This window comes from Momordica charantia (assembly GCF_013281855.1).
Source record: "Momordica charantia cultivar OHB3-1 chromosome 9 unlocalized genomic scaffold, Mcharantia_2.0 BLBB01000009.1, whole genome shotgun sequence".
NCBI lineage: Eukaryota > Viridiplantae > Streptophyta > Magnoliopsida > Cucurbitales > Cucurbitaceae > Momordica > Momordica charantia.
The window spans coordinates 27,809,396-27,827,959 of NW_028275167.1; the positions used below are offsets into that span (position 1 = coordinate 27,809,396).

Below are 18,564 nucleotides of genomic sequence, written 5' to 3' on the forward strand. Positions count from 1 at the left end.
TAGTACGTACTACAGAATCTCTACATTTACTATTTCAATGTAACGAGAAATTAGTAAATTCATAATTTCATATCAATTTGGTGATCATGATTGATGCAAAAGGCATAAAGAAAGTGGAATTTAGAACAATTTGTTGTTAAAAGAAGTGTTATTGTTTAGTAAACTTTAACTAAACTAGTGGATAATGTATGTTAAATTTGACCAGTAATAACTGATTACAATAATGAAATGCTTAATTTAATTGATGTACAATATTATATGAAACTTTGTTAGAGGTCCTAATTTTTAATTAAGGTTCGTGTATCTGTTGTCATCAGGCAATACTAGAAAGAAACCCTTCATCAAATATAGCCCCAAAATTTTATATTAAATTACATGAATTTGTATTTTAAACTAGGTTCATTATCCAATTCAATAGTTTGTGATTTCGAAGAATCAGTCCGGCCTTTTGAGTTAGGTTTTCTCTCATCTCCAAAGATTGTGTTTTTTCAAAGGAGAGCGAAAAAAGTGGGGAGGGAGGTGGCTAGTGGCCAACTCCCCTATTTTCCTTCTCCGTTTTCTCACAGTCCTGCTGCGTTTTTTTCAAAGGGTGTTCCTCTCTGATTTGCTACAGTTTTTCCATGGTTTTTTCAAGTATAGATCGAGATACTATAGAGATCTCACTTGCGGTTATGTAGAGGAGACTTTCGAAGAGGATCCTTCTTTCCCGCTAGTTTCTATGATGGTGGGCGGTGGCCGGGTGTTGAGGATCTCCTTGTTGGATGCTGATAATGCTATTGCGGCTGACAAAATCAAAGTCAAAATTGTTATGTATGGTCATCGGTTCGTCACTAGGGCATTTTGAAGAGTTATCAAGCACAAAATTAGAGATGGCTTCCGCCTGCGATCTTTTGGGATGACTCTTCATTTTCATTGCATTATGGTTCAGAGAACTTCTATAGTTCAGAGGCAAAGATGACGGAGCAGAAGGTGAGCGCTCAAACACCATTTTAGAATATGTGGAGGCTATCATGTTAATTGTACATGATTTGGAGAATTTCTCTAATCTTTCCTTACATGTCATGGTGAAGAATAAAACAACTTTGAAGGCAATTATTTCCCTTCAAATCCTAATAGGGTTGTCATAATTGACAAGATCCCTCCGTTAATCGATGAATCTCCCCCAAAATCATTAAATGTGATAAAAAATGTTGTGACTTTTGGAGAAAGAGTTTAGTGGGCTAAAATTTGTTTATATTCCTAGTTTCCTGAACATGCAATCTGTTTTACTAGCCAAAGTGTAGTGATCATTTATCTCTCTTTTGGGATAGTTGTTATCATTTGTGGCTTCTATTTGTGACATCTTTTTTGATGTAACCCTTAGTGGTCATGTTTCTTTTTAATGAAATGTTTCTTTGATAAAAAAAAAAGTTTGTGATTTGAAATTTTATGACAAATATGAAAATTGAACAAGATAAAATGGAATTTGGCGAATAAAATTGAGTGAGTGAAATTTTAATGGGTAATTTGTCCAAAAGGACTATGGTTAATTAAGGGGGAATAGATTCAAACTCCATGATGATCACCACATACGTATTTTTGTTACATTATAAAATGTTCATGTTAAAAGGTAGGTTTTGTAGACAATTTTATAAAAATTGTCATGCTAAAACTATGATTCAAATAAACAAGATAAAAAGTGAAAATGGAAAGACCAAAATAGTCCTTTCTAAAAATACAATGAATAAAATGAACCAACATTAAAAGTATAATATTAAAATAGACATTTCAAAAGTACATAAATAAAATAAATTAAAACGATCAAAATAATAGTTATACCAATTTTATTCAGTAACATAATAAACTTATATTTATTATAATATGTTGGGAGACCTATATTTTTATAAAGTATTATAATAGATTTAGAAAAGGGAAAAGTAACATGTTGACTTATATATATGCATTATTATCGACTAAGACTAACAATTAAAAATCATCAAATACATATTGCTGATATTTTCTCTCACATTTAAAATTTGTAAACTTACTAATAAATATTGTTTAATATTTAGTATTTGTGTATATAAAAAGAAAAGACAACCGATAATAGAAGAAATTAAAAATTAATGGCGAAGGAGGAAAATTCGATGCCCAATCTTTTACCCCTCGGAAGGGCAATGAGGTGGCACATGTCTTTGCCATCCACGCAAGAACAAAGAACCACGCAAATATATATTAAAAAATAATTAAAATTCTAAATTAGTAAAACATATCGTTGAGAGTGAAAGTCGAGCACGCAAAGGGTTTGACTCGAAGGATGACAGCCAATGGTAGGGATCAGGGTCTACACAAGGCGCATGGTTAAGGAAGAACGAGGCGTAGGCACCTGCAACCTAGTACATACCAAAAGTGTCCCTTAACCATCCGTCGAATCTCGTACGAGCTTCACTGTGCTGCGTGCTAAACCTCCCTTCTTTGTTGGCCATGAGCGTCTATAAAAAGAGCCCGTCACAACGACCACATGGTAAGTGAAAAATCTGTAACTACATTCTTAAGGTGCTCTTTATTATCTTCTTCTTCGACATTGTTGGAGAATATTAGGTAGGGTACTGCATCGTTGTCGAGAATCATTGTTGTTGACCCATCTAATCCGAAAGACACGTGGACCTCTCTGAAACTCTACATCCACACCTATTATGATACCAAATTGATGAGACTTTAGGAGAAAGAAAAACAATAATACGACTTAATTTTTTTTAGTATAATATGTGGGGTTGGGGATCCAACTCACAATTTTTTAGTTGAAAATATATGTCCTACAACTTAATTTTTGTTGAAATTTATAAATTTTGAATGATTTATTAATATTGATATTTTGCATGAATAGAGCTTAAATTTGTACCATATTTTATTTTGGTAAAATTAGCAAATTTGAAAATTTTCTTTTAGATGTCCACTGAACTGAGTTGAATGATAATTGATATTTGTATTTGTCTAAGAGTTCTGACTTTAACCGTCTACATTTTCTTTTCACCCTTGCTCGTATTTTTTTCGGGTCAAATTCGTGAAAGTTAATTTGAGGGTAAAAATGTAACATTCATTTAAGTCGAGAGCTTAATTTGAAAAATCAAAGATTCATGGGGGAAATTGATAATCTCGATCGGGTAAAATTTGATTTTGTGCGAAAACATAAAAGAAAAGCGCTGGAACTTGTGAAAGATCCCTTCCATGGCGAGGCGAATTTTCTCTCTCGTTTCGCGTTATCGGTCCCAGACCTCTCTCCCCCATGGTGAGCTTCCATTTTCTCCTCTCACGCAAACCCTATTTTCACACTATATTTCTTAGTCCTATCAATCTCTTTTTCTCTGATATGCTCTGCTGCTTTACTTGATTTGGTCTCCTCTACATTAATGGGAGAATCTCGTCTTGAAGCACGAGCCCAGTAAAATGAGTGTATTGGCTATTTATTTCCCGACTGCTCAAAGAGGTTCAAGGAAGAATTCTTTGTACTCTCTTTAAATTAGAGCAAGTTGCGTCGATGACATTCTTTTATAAGTGATTTCTATGAATTCTGATGTATAAATAAGTCCAGTTCTTTAGTTGAAATGAAATTTGGGAAGAATTGTTCTGCGGGGGGGTGGGGAAGGGGAGAGGGGTTGGAAGAGAAGATTTGTGCCTCCCTGTATTTCGTACTAATGCTTCAAATTGTGAAGTCTGAAGTTCTAAAATTACTAATTTGATCCATAGTTATTGACTTCTAATCTTTGAAGTAGACAATTTGGGATCCGACTAATTTGATTTCAGCAGCAGTGAAATGGGATCGACCAAAGGCGGTATCATGGTTTCTAAGTAACTTGTGAAGCTTCAAGTGCTCTTTAACTTGAATATGGACCTTTGTCGTATTATTTTATCATAAACTTGGCTATTTCCATATACCTCCTCCTTCAGGTAGTCATGAAAGAGCGAAGAATTCTTTCTGATGGTATCATATTCTCCCATTCATGCATTTATTATATGTTATAATGGAATCTCCTTTCAGGCTCTTAAGATCTTTGTTGATGGGTCGACAATGTTTGACAATGATGTAAATGTGATTTTAGAAAATGACAAAAGTGATTGTGACTATCATGTCCTTCCATTAAAGAGTTTAAGGAAATTTTCTCGTAGCTTTAAAAGAATAAATACTGTTGGAATCATTTCATTATCCGGTGTCCCAATCTTGATGTTTCTTCAGTTTGAATATATTTAAACTGGGTAGAAATTCCCATCTTATTTCTTTTCTTTTTGTTTATTATTTTTGCATAAGATTCATTTTTCATTTATAGTCATTGCCATAGTGTCCCCATCCCCATGCCACTCTCTATTTGACCATTGAGAAATTTCAGCATCTTGAATGATTTCCTGTGTTCCAATTGCTGACAAGAACAACTTTTAATGGCAGAGTGCACTTGCCAAATCCACCCTTTTGCAAATTCACGCTTCTTGACCGGACACAGATTTTTGAGAAGAGGAAATCAGACCATCGCAAATCCAGCAGTTGCTGAGGATTCTAAAGACAATGAAGATAATAAGCTGCAGCCCGTTTCTGACTCGATCGATCCCCTTGATCAGGAAAAGAACGATGATAGTGCTGCTGTGAAGTATTCTGTTATCTCCAACTTAAAAATGTCCCCTAGGCATGACCTTGCCATGATATTCACTTGCAAAGTGTGTGAGACTAGATCAATCAAGACAGTTTGCCGCTCATCATACGAGAAGGGCGTGGTAGTGGCCCGTTGCGGTGGATGCAACAACCTACACCTGATTGCAGACCATCTGGGGTGGTTTGGCGAGCCAGGCAGCATCGAAGACTTCCTGGCTGCTCGTGGTGAGGAAGTCCGAAAAGGTTCTGTTGATTCACTGAGTCTTACACTTGATGATTTGGCTGGAAAGAAATCCTGATATTTTGGAACTTCACTACAATCTCATAGCATTTGAGCTAGAATGGAGCGAGTCTTGTGTACGTGTACGTGGACGTGGACTAGTTTTAGTTTGAAACTAGAAAGTTAGAAACTACTTTTTAGCTGTATGTGATGGGGTCAGATAAAGAGGTTTCAAGGGGCTGTGATTCCACTGGGCAAAGTTTGAGTTTGGGAATGTGCTGCTGCCTGAAGCAGATGCTTTCTCTTAAGGTGTGCTGTCAATTACTAAAACCAATACTCAAATCTTTAATTTCCCTTATTGTCTTGTTATCTTGATCATGAGATTTGACAAGAAATAGGAAGAATCATCAATCAACTTATTGTCTTCTTTTATTTTGTGTCTTTCTTTATTTACTCCCCTCATTCATATTCATCATTATCATGAGAAGATTTTAATTCTGTTAATGATATATCTGCCTAAAATGAAATTGTCAAATAAGATTTGGCATACGTATCATAAATTCTGATTATCGTATTAATTATTAACATCTCAACTTGATGGATTCTATTTTATAGGTTACGGTTTTCAATTAAACAACTCCGGCGGCCATGAATGAGCTACAGATGACCGCAGACTACCTTGAATATCCATTATTCTATCAGCAATTTGTGCATGAAATATGTTGCAAACGTAATAGAAAGCATGCATATATTAATATAAGTTTTAAAGTATACAAAATGCCTCTAGACTTTCAATAGTTTCATCTCTACCTTAAAATTTTAAATTTGTTTTAAAATTACTCTTTCCTCGTGATGTAGCAGTGACTTATAAAAGCAGTGGTACACATTGCATCGCATAGGTGATAAGTTCCAATTATGACCTTGTAATCTAAGTTAGGTTTCAATTATGTCTTTATCATTTGTATTTTAAGGTAGGTTTCAATTATGTCTTCATTTCAAAAGTTTTATTCTCTTTACATTTTGGAAGAAACATCCTCATTAGTTTTGGAGATAGAGTTTTAGTTGAAATGATGAGAGAAGTCATATATTGTGGAAGTTGCATCGGTAAAAATTACAACCACTTTAATTCACAACTCATGAGATGAATATAATTATTGTTTATAGGAAAAATTGTGCAAAGAGTTGATGCATCGAAAGTGAGTCTCTAAAAACTAACACAACAAAGAAAAAGACTAACGAACGAAGGAAGACAATCTTCATCCTCAAAGGTAAGAAATCTATGAAGAAACAATGATATTTAGATTTAATTGTGTTGGATTTCTTTGTTTGTTTCATCCTCCCTAAATACCCTAATATTAATTTTCATCAATGGATGGTTAGATAGAGGCTCCAAAATTTGTTTGTCCGTCATGGTCTCACCCTCTCCCTCTCAACAAATTTTGTCTCCGTGACAGTCATATTTACATCTTCATTTTAAGTTGAAAATTTAATAAAGTTGTTTTGAAATAATTTGGATGGTTAATGGTTATAATAAAAAATTTAATATGATAATGCACAATTGAAATATGTCATAAAGTTCGAAGGGATAAATAAAACACGTGTACCATTATTTTACTAGTAATAGCCAGTCACTTTTTCATCAAGGAAAAATGGATGAAATAGTAATTTCGAAACAAGCAGTTTAAGAATAAAAATAGGAACTTTTGAAAGCACAGGGATATTATTGAAACTTACCTATACCGAAATGAAACTCGGGTCAGACCCGTGGGTCGGGCACGAGGTTCGGGTCAGGATCCGGATGAAGCAGTTGAATTCAAAGCTTCTGAAGCTGAAATTCCATACTTTAATGGGGAAATCCACGAGGCCAGAGTCTGAAAACTACTCTAATTTACTGGAGAAGCCAGAGCAGAGCCATGGGCAGCTTGTGTCTTCCTTCTGCTTTCTCTCCTCGTATTCGCAATTTGACTGCAAGAAATTCCATGGCAATGGTGGGTTTGCTCTCTTATCCGCCCAACACCTTGCCTCCGCCCTTCCTCACCAAAACCTTCCGCTTCATTTCACTTTCAACTGAAACAAAACCGCCCAGAAAACTTTTCCAAGGTTATTTTGCATCAATTCTGTTCCATTCGACGTCTTTTTCTTCCTCTGTCTGATTGCATATTCAAATTTGTTTGTTCTGATTATCTTTTCTTAGCTCCTTTGAGGTCGATTAGAAACTTCTTAATTACTTGCGCACGTAATTTCGATTATTGGGTAACCTAATGCGACTAAGAAATATATAATGGGCGGGTTTTCATGTCAACCAGCTGATTCAGTGAGAAGGTGAGAAAGGAAGAATAAAAATTCGCTATGAAAATCTAATGTTACTTTTCTAATGTTGGCAATAATTGTTTTTACGAAGGTAGAAATTGAACAGAGTTCCCAGTAGTTCCTCTGAGGATAACTTCTACTCGTGGCGTGAGCTTATTCTCTCTCGTATCCACTCGTTCTCGATCGGAAAGTTAATTTGATTGCAATCATTCTCATTGTGGATAATCGGGATAATTTTCTTTTCTGGGGAAATAGGGAATTGATTATGTAATTAAGTCGTGGAGTTCAATGTGGATTTTTGTAAGTGAATAACTTCTTATTTTATTTTTAAAGCAGTGAGATCAGTGGCTACCCCTGCAGAAGGTATTGCTGGGTTTGAGAGCATGATCTCTGGAACAGAGCGAAAGTATTACATGCTAGGCGGAAAAGGAGGTGTTGGAAAGACAAGTTCTGCTGCTGCTTTAGCTGTGAAGTTCGCGAACAGTGGCCACCCCACGCTTGTTGTTTCTACTGATCCAGCACATTCGTTAAGTGATTCATTTGCTCAGGTATGATGTGTCTTTTTTCTGTTGTGCTATCAGCTTCAACTGGAACTCAAAAAGGTGATATGTGACTGGTTGATTTTAGGATTTGACTGGCGGTACACTCGTTCCAGTTGAAGGTCCTGACTCTCCATTATTTGCTCTTGAGGTAATTCAGAAGTAATTCCTGTTTTCATGTCTATTATCCTTTGAGATCCCTTATCCAAAAAAAATTATCCTTTGAGATCCCACTTACATATGGTCCTTATAGAAGTGAGGATATGGGAGTAAATACTAGGAGCAATTTACTTTCTTCTTGATGTGGTGCTACTTTTATGATCCCAGCGGGTAAAATTCTGTATCATGACAACAGATAAACCCTGAGAAGGCTAGGGAGGAATTCCGTAGTACAGCTCAAAATAATGGTGGAACCGGCATCAAAGATTTCATGGATGGCATGGGCCTTGGAATGCTTGTAGAGCAGGTAAAAATATATTATTTACAAAACTGTTTTTAGTACAGCGATGTGTCAAGTGAAGTGACTTAACACACTATGTGTATCCACCCCTTAATCACACTATTTACTGCATGACATGATTGTGCTCTGATGTTAAACATTTTGACTAAAAAAATTCATGCTTGCACTGTTATGGAACTTTCTTGACCAAACTGGAAACATTTGAAGTTCCTAAGTTACTGGTACTAGGATGACTACGCTATATTTAGATGCATATGGATTGAGGCTGAGCATTATGGAAGCCTGAAAGAATGAATCTCTGTCACTTTGGTTTTCTCTCAATTTGCTTTTTAATACTGAATGTGATGGAAGGAATATGATTATGCATAACTCTTTTGCATGGATGTAAATATTTGACGGGCTGCTTAGTTAGGAGAGTTAAAACTTGGAGAATTGCTGGACACACCGCCTCCTGGTTTGGATGAAGCTATTGCAATTGCAAAGGTATGTATTAAACCATTGCTTAATCTGCTTTACGTTTGTGCTTGACATGTCTTTGGGATTCTCATGGTTTTAATACTAGTTATTTCCAGGTCATTCAATTTCTCGAGTCTCCAGAGTATAGCATGTTTACTCGAATAGTTTTTGACACAGCACCCACGGTGAGCTATCCAACGTGTCCTAATTCAAATTAATTACTTAGACCATTCATTTAACGTTCTGTTCTCTGGGTATTCAGGGGCATACTTTACGGCTTTTATCCCTGCCAGACTTCTTAGATGCTTCCATTGGCAAAATATTAAAGGTATGGTTAATTAAGAACGTCAAATTGATTCTAGATTCCAATCTAAACGGTAATTGACTGTTGTTACTTCTATGAATTATGTATTAACTAGGAATGCCTACTGGATCTCCAAATTAGATCTCTGAATTCAACGCATTGCTCAATGCTCACTACAAATATTGTTGTTTGCATTGTTGTCTTAGCCTTTTTATTCATCACTTTTTCAAAACCTTGTGTCACCGTGAATGATTTGCTTAATTAGGATTTTGCCTCAGCTTTGAAGGAATCTTATTTCATTCATAACTTTTCCCTTGAATCTGAAATCATACTGCATTATGAAATCTTGCTACGGAAACATCCTTAATTATCCATTGTGGCATAATGTTCATGACAGAATAGGAAGGATTATCAATACTTTGGAATCATGGTTATAGAAACTTTGGAATATTGCTTTCTTTGGGCTTTTTTTCTAGCATGTTTATGGTTGATTTTGTATGATCTTACATTCTTACTTGATTTGTTTCCTCTTATGATCTGGTCTTTCGATATTGATTGAACAATTGAATTCTATTTCAAATCCAATATTAAGCCGCTCTTATTCTGCTGTTTTCTGTCTCCTCTCTCCCTATTTTTCCCGTTCTCCTTCCTGCTTGTTCTGCATCAACTGGTTATACAAACTATATTGCTGTTTTCCTTGCAAATGCATCTTTGACCTAAATAGATCGCAAATATGACAACTTAACTTGAACTAACAATAGAAGGAACTTTAACAATCTTTAAACTAATATGTTGGGTTTTTCCTGTTCCCTTATAGTAGTGCATCTCTTATTTATACCTATTATTTAGACATTTATTTTTCAATTCACACATTCTGTTTCAGCTTAGACAAAAAATAGCTTCAGCAACCTCAGCCATTAAATCTGTATTTGGACAAGAAGATAAGCGGCAGGATGCAGTAAGTAAGCCTACTGTCATAGAGCTAATAGTAAACTCATTCTGCTATTTAATTAATTACATTCGTTTTGTGCAGGCTGACAAATTAGAGCGATTGAGAGAGAGAATGATAAAAGTTCGTGAGCTTTTTCGTGACAAAGATTCTACAGAATTTGTCATAGTTACAATCCCCACGGTACTAAACAATCTGATTATAGTTATATGTACCTGGCTAAAGATAGGCATGAACTAGGACTCCTTTTTTTTTCCTTCATGAAACCTTTATGCTTTAATCATAAGATGTCTGTTCCGTTGAATTCCACTTGCTCAACATGACACAAGATTATGTGTATCTCTCTGCAAAAATCCGTTTATGTCATTGTTGTCACCCAAGTGTCATGAAAATGAATATATTCATTTATTGGTAGTTGCCAAATCGTGGAATAAGTAACTGTCTTATTCTAGAACAAACTATACGGAAAGTGAATATTGATCTTATCAGCTTTTAGTACTACCTGAGCTCATCATATATGAGAATCGCTGAAATTATGCATTTTGTCAAGGTTATGGCTGTGAGTGAATCATCAAGGCTGCATGCTTCTCTGAAAAAGGAATCAGTTCCAGTCAAGAGGCTTATTGTGAATCAGATTCTTCCTCCGTCCGCATCAGATTGCAAGTTTTGTGCAATGAAAAGAAAGGTATTATCCTCAACGACTCAATGGTAAATGTTCAGTTCTGTTCAATTTTTTGACATAACTTTTTACCATTGATGATCATCATATAAATCTCGCTTAGGAAGAGTCCCAAATGCAAGCTGCATCATCCAAAACAGCTTGAAGCTTAGCTTAAGCTGATCTTTCTTTATTCAGCTAAGTCATTGTTGAGGGTGGAGCATAATGTTTAGTTACATTGATAATGTTTCAGGATCAATTGCGTGCTTTGGATCTCATCCGAAACGATCCAGAACTCTCGAGCTTGATACTGATCGAGGCACCACTAGTTGATGTGGAGATTAGAGGTGTTCCAGCTCTTAAATTTCTTGGAGACATCATTTGGAAATGATTATGCTGTACAAGAAAACACAAAGAAATTTGCAGGTAACTTTTTTGTTACCCTCTTCAATGGTCTTTTCCTCTTAGAAACTTTTGGATATGTAGAGAAAAACCCTTCCTTCCAAACATATGTGAGAGAGAGAGAGAGATGCATAAAACACAGGTTTCCCAAATTTAGAATTCATGAGATTTAGTAACAAAAAAAAAAAAAATTGAAGTTTTACGGAATGGGAAATATGAATGTTGTATATTCTTTTGGGACAATGTTTGTTTAGAAGTAAAATAAGATGTATTTTTTCGGCATCGAGGCCACATCTTGTGTTATGTTTATGGTTCACCATCTACTAATTTTTAGGAAGGAATCTCGTCGTCACCTCAAAACTAACTTTGGAAGACAACAAGGACGCTTAGGTTATTAAAATTTCGATGCAAGGGCCGAGAACTGCACATCGCACATCGCTTGTTTGGATTAGTGAACACAAGTTGATTTCATTTTCTCACCATTGAAACCTTGGAGTTGAGGGATTGATGTTCTGAACTATTCATTCAATAGGTGCATAACAAAGAAAAACAAATAAATTATGGGGTCAACTGTTTGTATTAGTGCTTTCACTGCATCACATAGATGTTTGAATCACAGTTTTTGTTGAAATTAGTGACAATATTCCTAATGAAATTGAAAGGTGACAGGGATGTGGATGCAACCAATAACTTCCTCAATGTATTATTAAATTATTTACTTTTCTTTTAAATTATTATTATTCCTTACTATTGCTTTTCCCAATTAATACGAGAATATATGATGTTGAAATTTGTGGGATTTGACTATAGTGGTGTGGTGTGGTGTCCCATTAATAAACTCAATGCATCCATGAAAGTTTATTTTACCAAAATTTTGTTATTTAATCCATATTCAAGTATTACTTTTATTTGCATTCTTTTAGTATTCAAACTTACGATTTTTTGATCGAGATATATGTGTGTTTTATTATATAATTGAGAATTAAAAGAAATTTATGTGGGGAGGAAAATTAGAATATGAAAAATAACGATTATATAAACTAGAGCAAACATTTTATATTGCAAATGAGTAACAACATAATTATCTTTCATTATTATCAATTTAATAAGTGGATGTAATTGCAATTACATTTTGTATCAATATATACATTCGATACATTATATTAATATATATACACGCATTCAATAACACTTAATAAAATCCAAGAGTACTAAAAAAACACATAATATAAAATATTGTCTTAAAAAAAAATTAATCATCCACGACACGCCCAATGATTTCATAAATTATCAATAAAAGCTAGGATTAATATGCTATTTTATTTGCACGTCTAATTAAACAAAAATGTAAATATCTGATCTATAATATAATCTATGATATCTTAAAAAGTTACAACTTTGAAAAGTTATTTTTGATAGCAATGTCTCTTTTATTATTTTCTTTAATTACTAAGCATGTCTTCTTCATTTTTAATTGGTAATTTTTTTTACTGTTTTTTAGAACGCAAATGTGAAGAGTTATGAATATGAAAATCTTGGATATGGTTTTACTTTTTTAATACTTTTGCTTATTTATTTTTAACAATATACTATTTTCAAACTTATTCATCCTTTACGTGTATAAGTATGAAGTTTCTCTTATATTTATTTCTACGACGATTTAGTTTTCTATTTTAGCTTGCTTCCATTCATCTCTTTATTTATTCTTCTTAAATTTTACATAATTAGTAATGTCATATCGCACGATGACCTAACATATTGAGTATCTCAATTTATAGAAGTTGAAAAATAGTGTTGTTTGTAAATAAACGTGCCTGAATCTTACAAACTACAAAGCGATTGGACCTAAAATACCAATCAAAGGTGAACAATCATTGAGAAATTTTTTTTAAAGCATAGGTATCAATCCTTCCTATAAATGTTTATAAATTATTTTACCATTAGTATTGTTATTGTTTTTATTGTAAAAGTTCATGCATGGTTATAATTGTGAAATTTATTAATTACTAATTTTTGAATTTATCAATTTTATCTACTTTGTAACATTAATAAATAATGCTATTATTATTTTTTATTATTTTTAATGAAGATTACACAAAGTAAGTAATAAATAAAAGTTAGGTCAAAATACTATTTTTGTTTCTTTGAGCTTTAGTTCATTTTGTGGTCCCTCTACTTTAAAATGGTCATCTACTTTCAACTTTAGTTCATTTTAATTCATTTCATTTTCTGTATTTTTAAAAGGTGACCATTTTGGTCCTTTAATTTTTATTATTAATCTGGTTTTTTTTACTATAATTCCAACACGACAATACACTCAATATGTTTATTGAAATGTAACTATGAATTTATATTAAAATGTTTTTGTCATGTGTAGAATGTGTTTGCAGACGAAAATAGTAACTTTTTAAAAGTATAGGAACCAATTACATGACCAAAATGAATCAAAGCTCAAAGTAATGATCAAAATAATATTTTAATTGAAAAATTAGCTAAAAATGAATCTTTTAATTTGTATAGAAATATTTTATTTAAAATAAACAGAAATTATTTTAAGTGAATCTAAATCTAAAACGTTATCAATAATTAATTAAGAAATATTTAATTTAATTTTAAAAATATATTTCTCTTCTCAATTATAAATTTATTATGACGCCTTAAAAATTCGAGATTTGCTCACCTTAAAAAATAAAAAAGCAACTTAAAAAAATACTTTTTCATATTTGAAGAATATTTTAAAGAATCTGATACTTTTCAGTTTTCACAATATTTTGAAATATGTATTATGTTTTAATATTTACAAATATAAAAGGTTCAACTATTCAAAGTAACCATTTCAGTTGGAATGGAATATAATTAAACAGATATTTTGACGTTTGGCAAAACCTCGTACGCAAAAAAAAAAAAATAATAATAACAAATTATAAACACATATCCGATTAAAAAAACCCATAATTTAAATAACAGCTGCTTAAGTTTAATCAAACCTTTAATCCGGACGAGATTACCGAAACAACGCGTGGCCGTTTTACCGGTTCAGCCGGTGGCCCGTGCAGAACGGTGGCCAGCGCCAGCGGCGATTTCCAGTTTCCAAAACAGCGGCCCTGATGACGGAGGCTCCCCATTTTTCAAGAAAATACGCTTTCAACTCAAGAACACATAACTTCTCAATCTCAATTCAATCGGATTAACTTTGATCTCTTGAAATTAGGATTCTTGATTTGATTCCTTCCTTCCTTCTGTATTGGGACCTGTTCGCCACACAATTATCTATACTGCCCACTGGTCCTTTGTTTGCATGTACAGAAACAGAAACCTCTTTCTTTTTCACTTCTTTTGTTTCTTCTTATCGCTTTGATTCATCTTTCTCTTCCCGCAAGTCATTCCTTGGACCCCCAGGTTGGTGATTGTGTTCTTTCGATGATTTTGATTTTGATTTCTCCGCCGAATTTCGTTTCATTTTGATTGTCTGTGTGAATTGTCATATTCCTTGCGTAACTTTGTGGGTTTTTTTGGATTTTGAGGAGTGGTTGGCCTTCGAGATTCGGTTGTCAAATTAGGGTTCTTTGTCGTCTTTTCATGTAAGCGTCGGAATCTGGGAAGTTTGAGACTGCGGAGCGATTCTTCATTTTTCCCCCTTTGTTGTGCTGCGGGAAAGAAGGATTTTCAAAATTTAGAGTTATTCACTTACTTGGTTAATATTCCCCCAATAAACTCTCTGTTTTTCCCGGTACAAATGGTATTTCAGGGTTGAATTTTAAACTGTGAAATTTTGCCCGGTGATGGTGTTTTCCAGGAAGTACTGGACTGTTAAATTGTTTTATACTGCAACTTATGGTTTTCGTGGAGTTCTTTTTTCTATACTATAGCCCTTTTTTGTGGGTAAAAATGATTGCCAGTCATCTTCTTTTCTCTCTTTATTTCAGTTACATAGGGCGTTTGCGCAAGCTCAATCAGATGTAGGAGTGTTCAAGGCTTATCGTACGTTTTACAGGGTTATGGAAACGTATAATATTGATCCTGACGTAAGGAGATGGGGCCTTCATCTTTTGGATGTTTGCACCTTTACAAATGACAGTTCTCGCAGTACTGTTACTGAATACAGTTATGATCCAAGTTATAGTCAAGTGGGATATGTTAATGAAGGTTATTGTGAGCCGTGTAATGTGAATTTGGAGAATGATGAGGCTATAGCACACGCTTTTCAAGAAGAGATATCTAGAATCGATTCTATAGAAGCTTCTGGGGTATCTAATACTGGGGAAGACCATCTGCAAGCATCTGTTCTTGCACAGGATTGGCTTGGTCCTTCGCCTGTGCATAGCCCTTATGGTAGTGAGAAGTCAGTTATTTGATAGTTTCTGTTTCCAGTGTGTCGACACAATTTAGTTGTTCCTAATAAATTTTCAACAATATACGTAGGGCTTGACGGTGATCAGAAATCAACTTGTGTTACTGACATAAAAGTTGAGGAGGTCGATGATCTGAGCAGTAACGGAGTGGACAAAATGGGAAACTCCTCTTCATATCCTAACTCACTAGAAAATTCTTTTTCAGAGGATTGCTCTTTATATTCGTTGGAAATAATGGATGAGTCTACACTTGATGGTGAAGTGGGCAAAAGGTTGAATCAGATTGTTCCTGTTCCTGTAAGTATATACATAGTTTTCATTTCAAATTCATTGGTTGATTGTGTTATCCAATATTATATCGTTTTATCTTTCTTTTCATTATACATTTATCTTGAGTTTGGCTGCTAGATTACATGAAGCGTTTCAGAGTTTCAGAGTTTTTTAACTATCTTAATCCATGTTCAAGTTTCTTGCAGCTTAGGCTTGTTTTATTTTTTTGTTAATGTTGGTGGCAGTAAAGTTGGGGGATAAATTTTAAAATTTGATTTACCAGAAGTACAAAATAGATACTTTATTATTCTATTTTCATAAGGAGACATCAAACTCAAAAGAGTCATTCCTACCCATATATTCCTTGCTCAAATCATTGCCTCCAATTAGACTCTTTAAAAGTTAATTTTACCCCTAAAAAGTAATCAAACTAATAAAAAAAAAAAAAAACCCGTCTTGTTAATTTCAACGAGGAATTGTATGGTCTGCATATTGTTGGTGCAAACTATGGACATTTTCTCGCAAGAACAAAGCCATCGTCAAAATATTAAAATTGGATGCTGTATGAATTATAGTTTCCAAGAACATCATCAATACGAATAAATAATAGGAGTGAGAGGGTTACATTGCCCAGGGCCCTTAGAAGGCTTAATAGTACCTCTAGGGTTTACCATTGGCGTAAGTAGATACTAGATAGAATGAAAAACAAATGCAACTCTTCCACCTCCTCCTTCCAGACCCTAAATGGTTAGAACTTATTGCAATTTTAAACACTAAGAAGCTCCAACTAACATGGTCATTTGCAATTTTGAACAATGATTTTCCTGCCAAAATGAAGAAGACCAGATGTCTGCCTTTCTAAGCTTAAGGCTTATTGGGAGCTATTTCTAGAAAGTATATATTCATCCATAGATTGCATTTAATGAATTCTGGATTTCTTGTATTTAAAATCCGGTCGTTCTGTTCTGTTCTATTGCAGCATGTACCCAAGACCATTGAGAAGATACCCTCAGCTGATGAAGAGATGTCGGATCATCAACGGCTCCTTGATAGGTCGTGTACATATTGCTTTGTCAATTTTATATCTAATGTATTTGAACCATGAATCATATAGTGGATGCTGCTTTAGTCATGTCTAAGTCTCTAAGATGGGCACCACATGTTTTTTTCTTATCAAAATTTACTTAAATGATTTCATACCAAGAAAAGAAGCTCAAGTTTGAACTATTCAGGGAATATATTATAAGAATTAGTGGTTGCTCAGATTAGGTAACTCAACTGCCTACAAAAATTTGATACGTAGATAAATTGTTTTGCTTAAATTACTTCATGGTTGCTGTAGGTATGTTCTCCCTTCTCATCAGTGCATTGTTAGAAGTTGGCAATTGATTCATGTAGTTTCCCTTTTTGCCATTTAAATAAATTTCCCTTCCCCTTTGTTTCACCATTTGAAAGGATGTAGAGGAAGATTTGAGAGTTTCAGATCTGCCATACTTTGGGCAGGCTGTATTTACTATGTACAGTTTCTCAGTGCACATCGTCAATGCTGTAAACTTGTCTAGTGTGTCCGTTGTTCTTCATTTTGTTGAGTTAAATTAAACATTTAGGTTGTAGTATTTAAGTTCTTGAGTTTCTGTTATTAAAATGATGCAAGCATCTGATATTTGAACATTCTGGTTTTTTCTAGATTGCAGTTGTACGAGCTGGTTGAGAATAAGGTTCAAGGAGATGGTAACTGCCAGGTTGTTTATCTATGCAATTATTTCGATCGATGGTCTCAGCTTTAATTTTTATTTTTCATATTAAATTGTTGTTGGTTGGCCTGCTGAATTGATTTATCTGCACTTCAGTTTCGTGCTTTATCAGATCAACTTTACCGATCTCCCGAGCACCATGATTTTGTGAGAGAACAAATTATAGCGCAGGTATGATGACTTTGCTTTGTTTAATGTATGATATAAATGTGGGCTTGACACCAGAGTTGCGCACATACTAATGAGGTGAAACCTTTTTCACTTTGTTGATGGCATCAGCTAAAGGCTCGTCGAGATATATATGGGGGATATGTTCCAATGGCATATGACGACTATCTGAAGAAGATGAGCAAGTAACGCGATCCTTTTCCTTGAAGAAAAAATATTTATCTTTTTCCTTTTTCACTTCATTCAGTCAACTTGGACGCTCATCTCCCATTATTTGAATGAAGCAGGAAAGGAGAATGGGGTGATCATGTTACACTACAAGCTGCTGCAGACTGGGTATTGATATAGCTTCTTCTTATTGCACTGAACATTTGTAATAACTTGGCATATAATTGGTTTTTGCATTTGTTGCAGTTTGGAGTTAAGATATTTGTAATTACATCATTCAAGGATACATGTTCAATTGAAATACTTCCACAAGTTCAAAAGTCCAAACGAAGTAAGATTCTTCCTAGACTGAGTTCTTGTCAAAAATTAATCTGGAACTTGTGTTCTTTTTTTCCTTCCTTTTGAGTACAACAATTTGGGAATATGGAAGATAAATCTCTGATCTCGGGAAGGCTGAGCTATGCTCCTGTTGGCATGTAGAACTTGTATTGATATTTGAAACATGCATGATATTTGTTGCAGTTATTTTCTTGAGCTTTTGGGCTGAGGTGCACTATAATTCAATTTATCCAGAAGGAGGTATTCCCTTTTACTCCCATGGAACTAAGCATCTGCACTTAAATTTATGGTCTTAGTAACACTCTTTTTTCTCACATTACTTAATGATGATATTCAGAAATCCCAACTTGGTGCACGAAGAAGAAGAAGAAATGGTGGAACTTTTGAAATTAGATTTTGGTCATAGGAAAGTTGAGAGGAACCACACTGATGGATGCCTCACTACCTCATTGCTTCTGTAAATATAAAAATATATATAAATAATATGCACATTAATTATTATTATTTTATTATTATTATAATATATATAGCATATTCTTTTATTCTACCTGCTGATCTGATCTGTTATATCATATCTTAGTTTGCTTTTTAATA

At 34.1% G+C, this 18,564-nt stretch overlaps 3 protein-coding genes across 9 annotated transcripts; all 3 read left to right on the plus strand.

Moving 5' to 3' along the window:
• The first annotated feature begins 3,106 nt into the window (after positions 1-3,106).
• ZR3 (Zim17-type zinc finger protein) lies at positions 3,107-5,794 on the plus strand. Of its 2 annotated transcripts, XR_002601294.2 has the most exons (3): positions 3,107-3,268; positions 4,421-5,150; positions 5,457-5,794. XR_002601294.2 is itself a non-coding variant. In XM_022283206.2 (2 exons), exons 1-2 carry the CDS (start codon positions 3,208-3,210, stop codon positions 4,918-4,920), a joined length of 561 nt encoding a protein of 186 aa, XP_022138898.1. In that variant the 5' UTR covers positions 3,107-3,207; the 3' UTR covers positions 4,921-5,273. The 2 variants fall into 2 exon arrangements, 1 of the variants encoding a protein (XP_022138898.1); XM_022283206.2 differs by lacking the exon at positions 5,457-5,794 and having other exon boundaries at positions 4,421-5,273.
• Positions 5,795-6,673: 879 nt separating this feature from the next.
• Positions 6,674-11,637, plus strand: LOC111010231 (P-loop containing nucleoside triphosphate hydrolases superfamily protein). 5 transcript variants are annotated; one of them, XM_022283583.2, is made up of 12 exons: positions 6,676-6,941; positions 7,485-7,699; positions 7,779-7,841; positions 8,046-8,156; positions 8,559-8,633; positions 8,723-8,791; positions 8,869-8,934; positions 9,794-9,868; positions 9,944-10,042; positions 10,410-10,544; positions 10,771-10,943; positions 11,254-11,637. In XM_022283583.2, exons 1-11 carry the CDS (start codon positions 6,755-6,757, stop codon positions 10,906-10,908), a joined length of 1,233 nt encoding a protein of 410 aa, XP_022139275.1. In that variant the 5' UTR covers positions 6,676-6,754; the 3' UTR covers positions 10,909-10,943; positions 11,254-11,637. The 5 variants fall into 5 exon arrangements, with proteins under 5 accessions (XP_087973843.1, XP_087973842.1, XP_022139275.1 ...); XM_022283584.2 differs by having other exon boundaries at positions 6,677-6,941; positions 7,488-7,699; XM_088117716.1 differs by having other exon boundaries at positions 6,675-6,941; positions 9,794-10,042.
• Positions 11,638-13,868: 2,231 nt separating this feature from the next.
• LOC111010241 (OVARIAN TUMOR DOMAIN-containing deubiquitinating enzyme 9) lies at positions 13,869-18,517 on the plus strand. 2 transcript variants are annotated; one of them, XR_015787404.1, is made up of 11 exons: positions 13,869-14,318; positions 14,846-15,251; positions 15,342-15,568; positions 16,521-16,594; positions 17,229-17,283; positions 17,392-17,466; positions 17,575-17,644; positions 17,751-17,799; positions 17,878-17,962; positions 18,154-18,210; positions 18,308-18,517. XR_015787404.1 is itself a non-coding variant. In XM_088118007.1 (11 exons), the coding sequence occupies exons 2-11, from the start codon at positions 14,918-14,920 to the stop codon at positions 18,355-18,357; spliced, it is 1,080 nt and encodes a 359-aa protein (XP_087974133.1). In that variant the 5' UTR covers positions 13,872-14,318; positions 14,846-14,917; the 3' UTR covers positions 18,358-18,517. The 2 variants fall into 2 exon arrangements, 1 of the variants encoding a protein (XP_087974133.1); XM_088118007.1 differs by having other exon boundaries at positions 13,872-14,318; positions 17,575-17,648.
• The last annotated feature ends 47 nt before the right edge of the window (positions 18,518-18,564 follow it).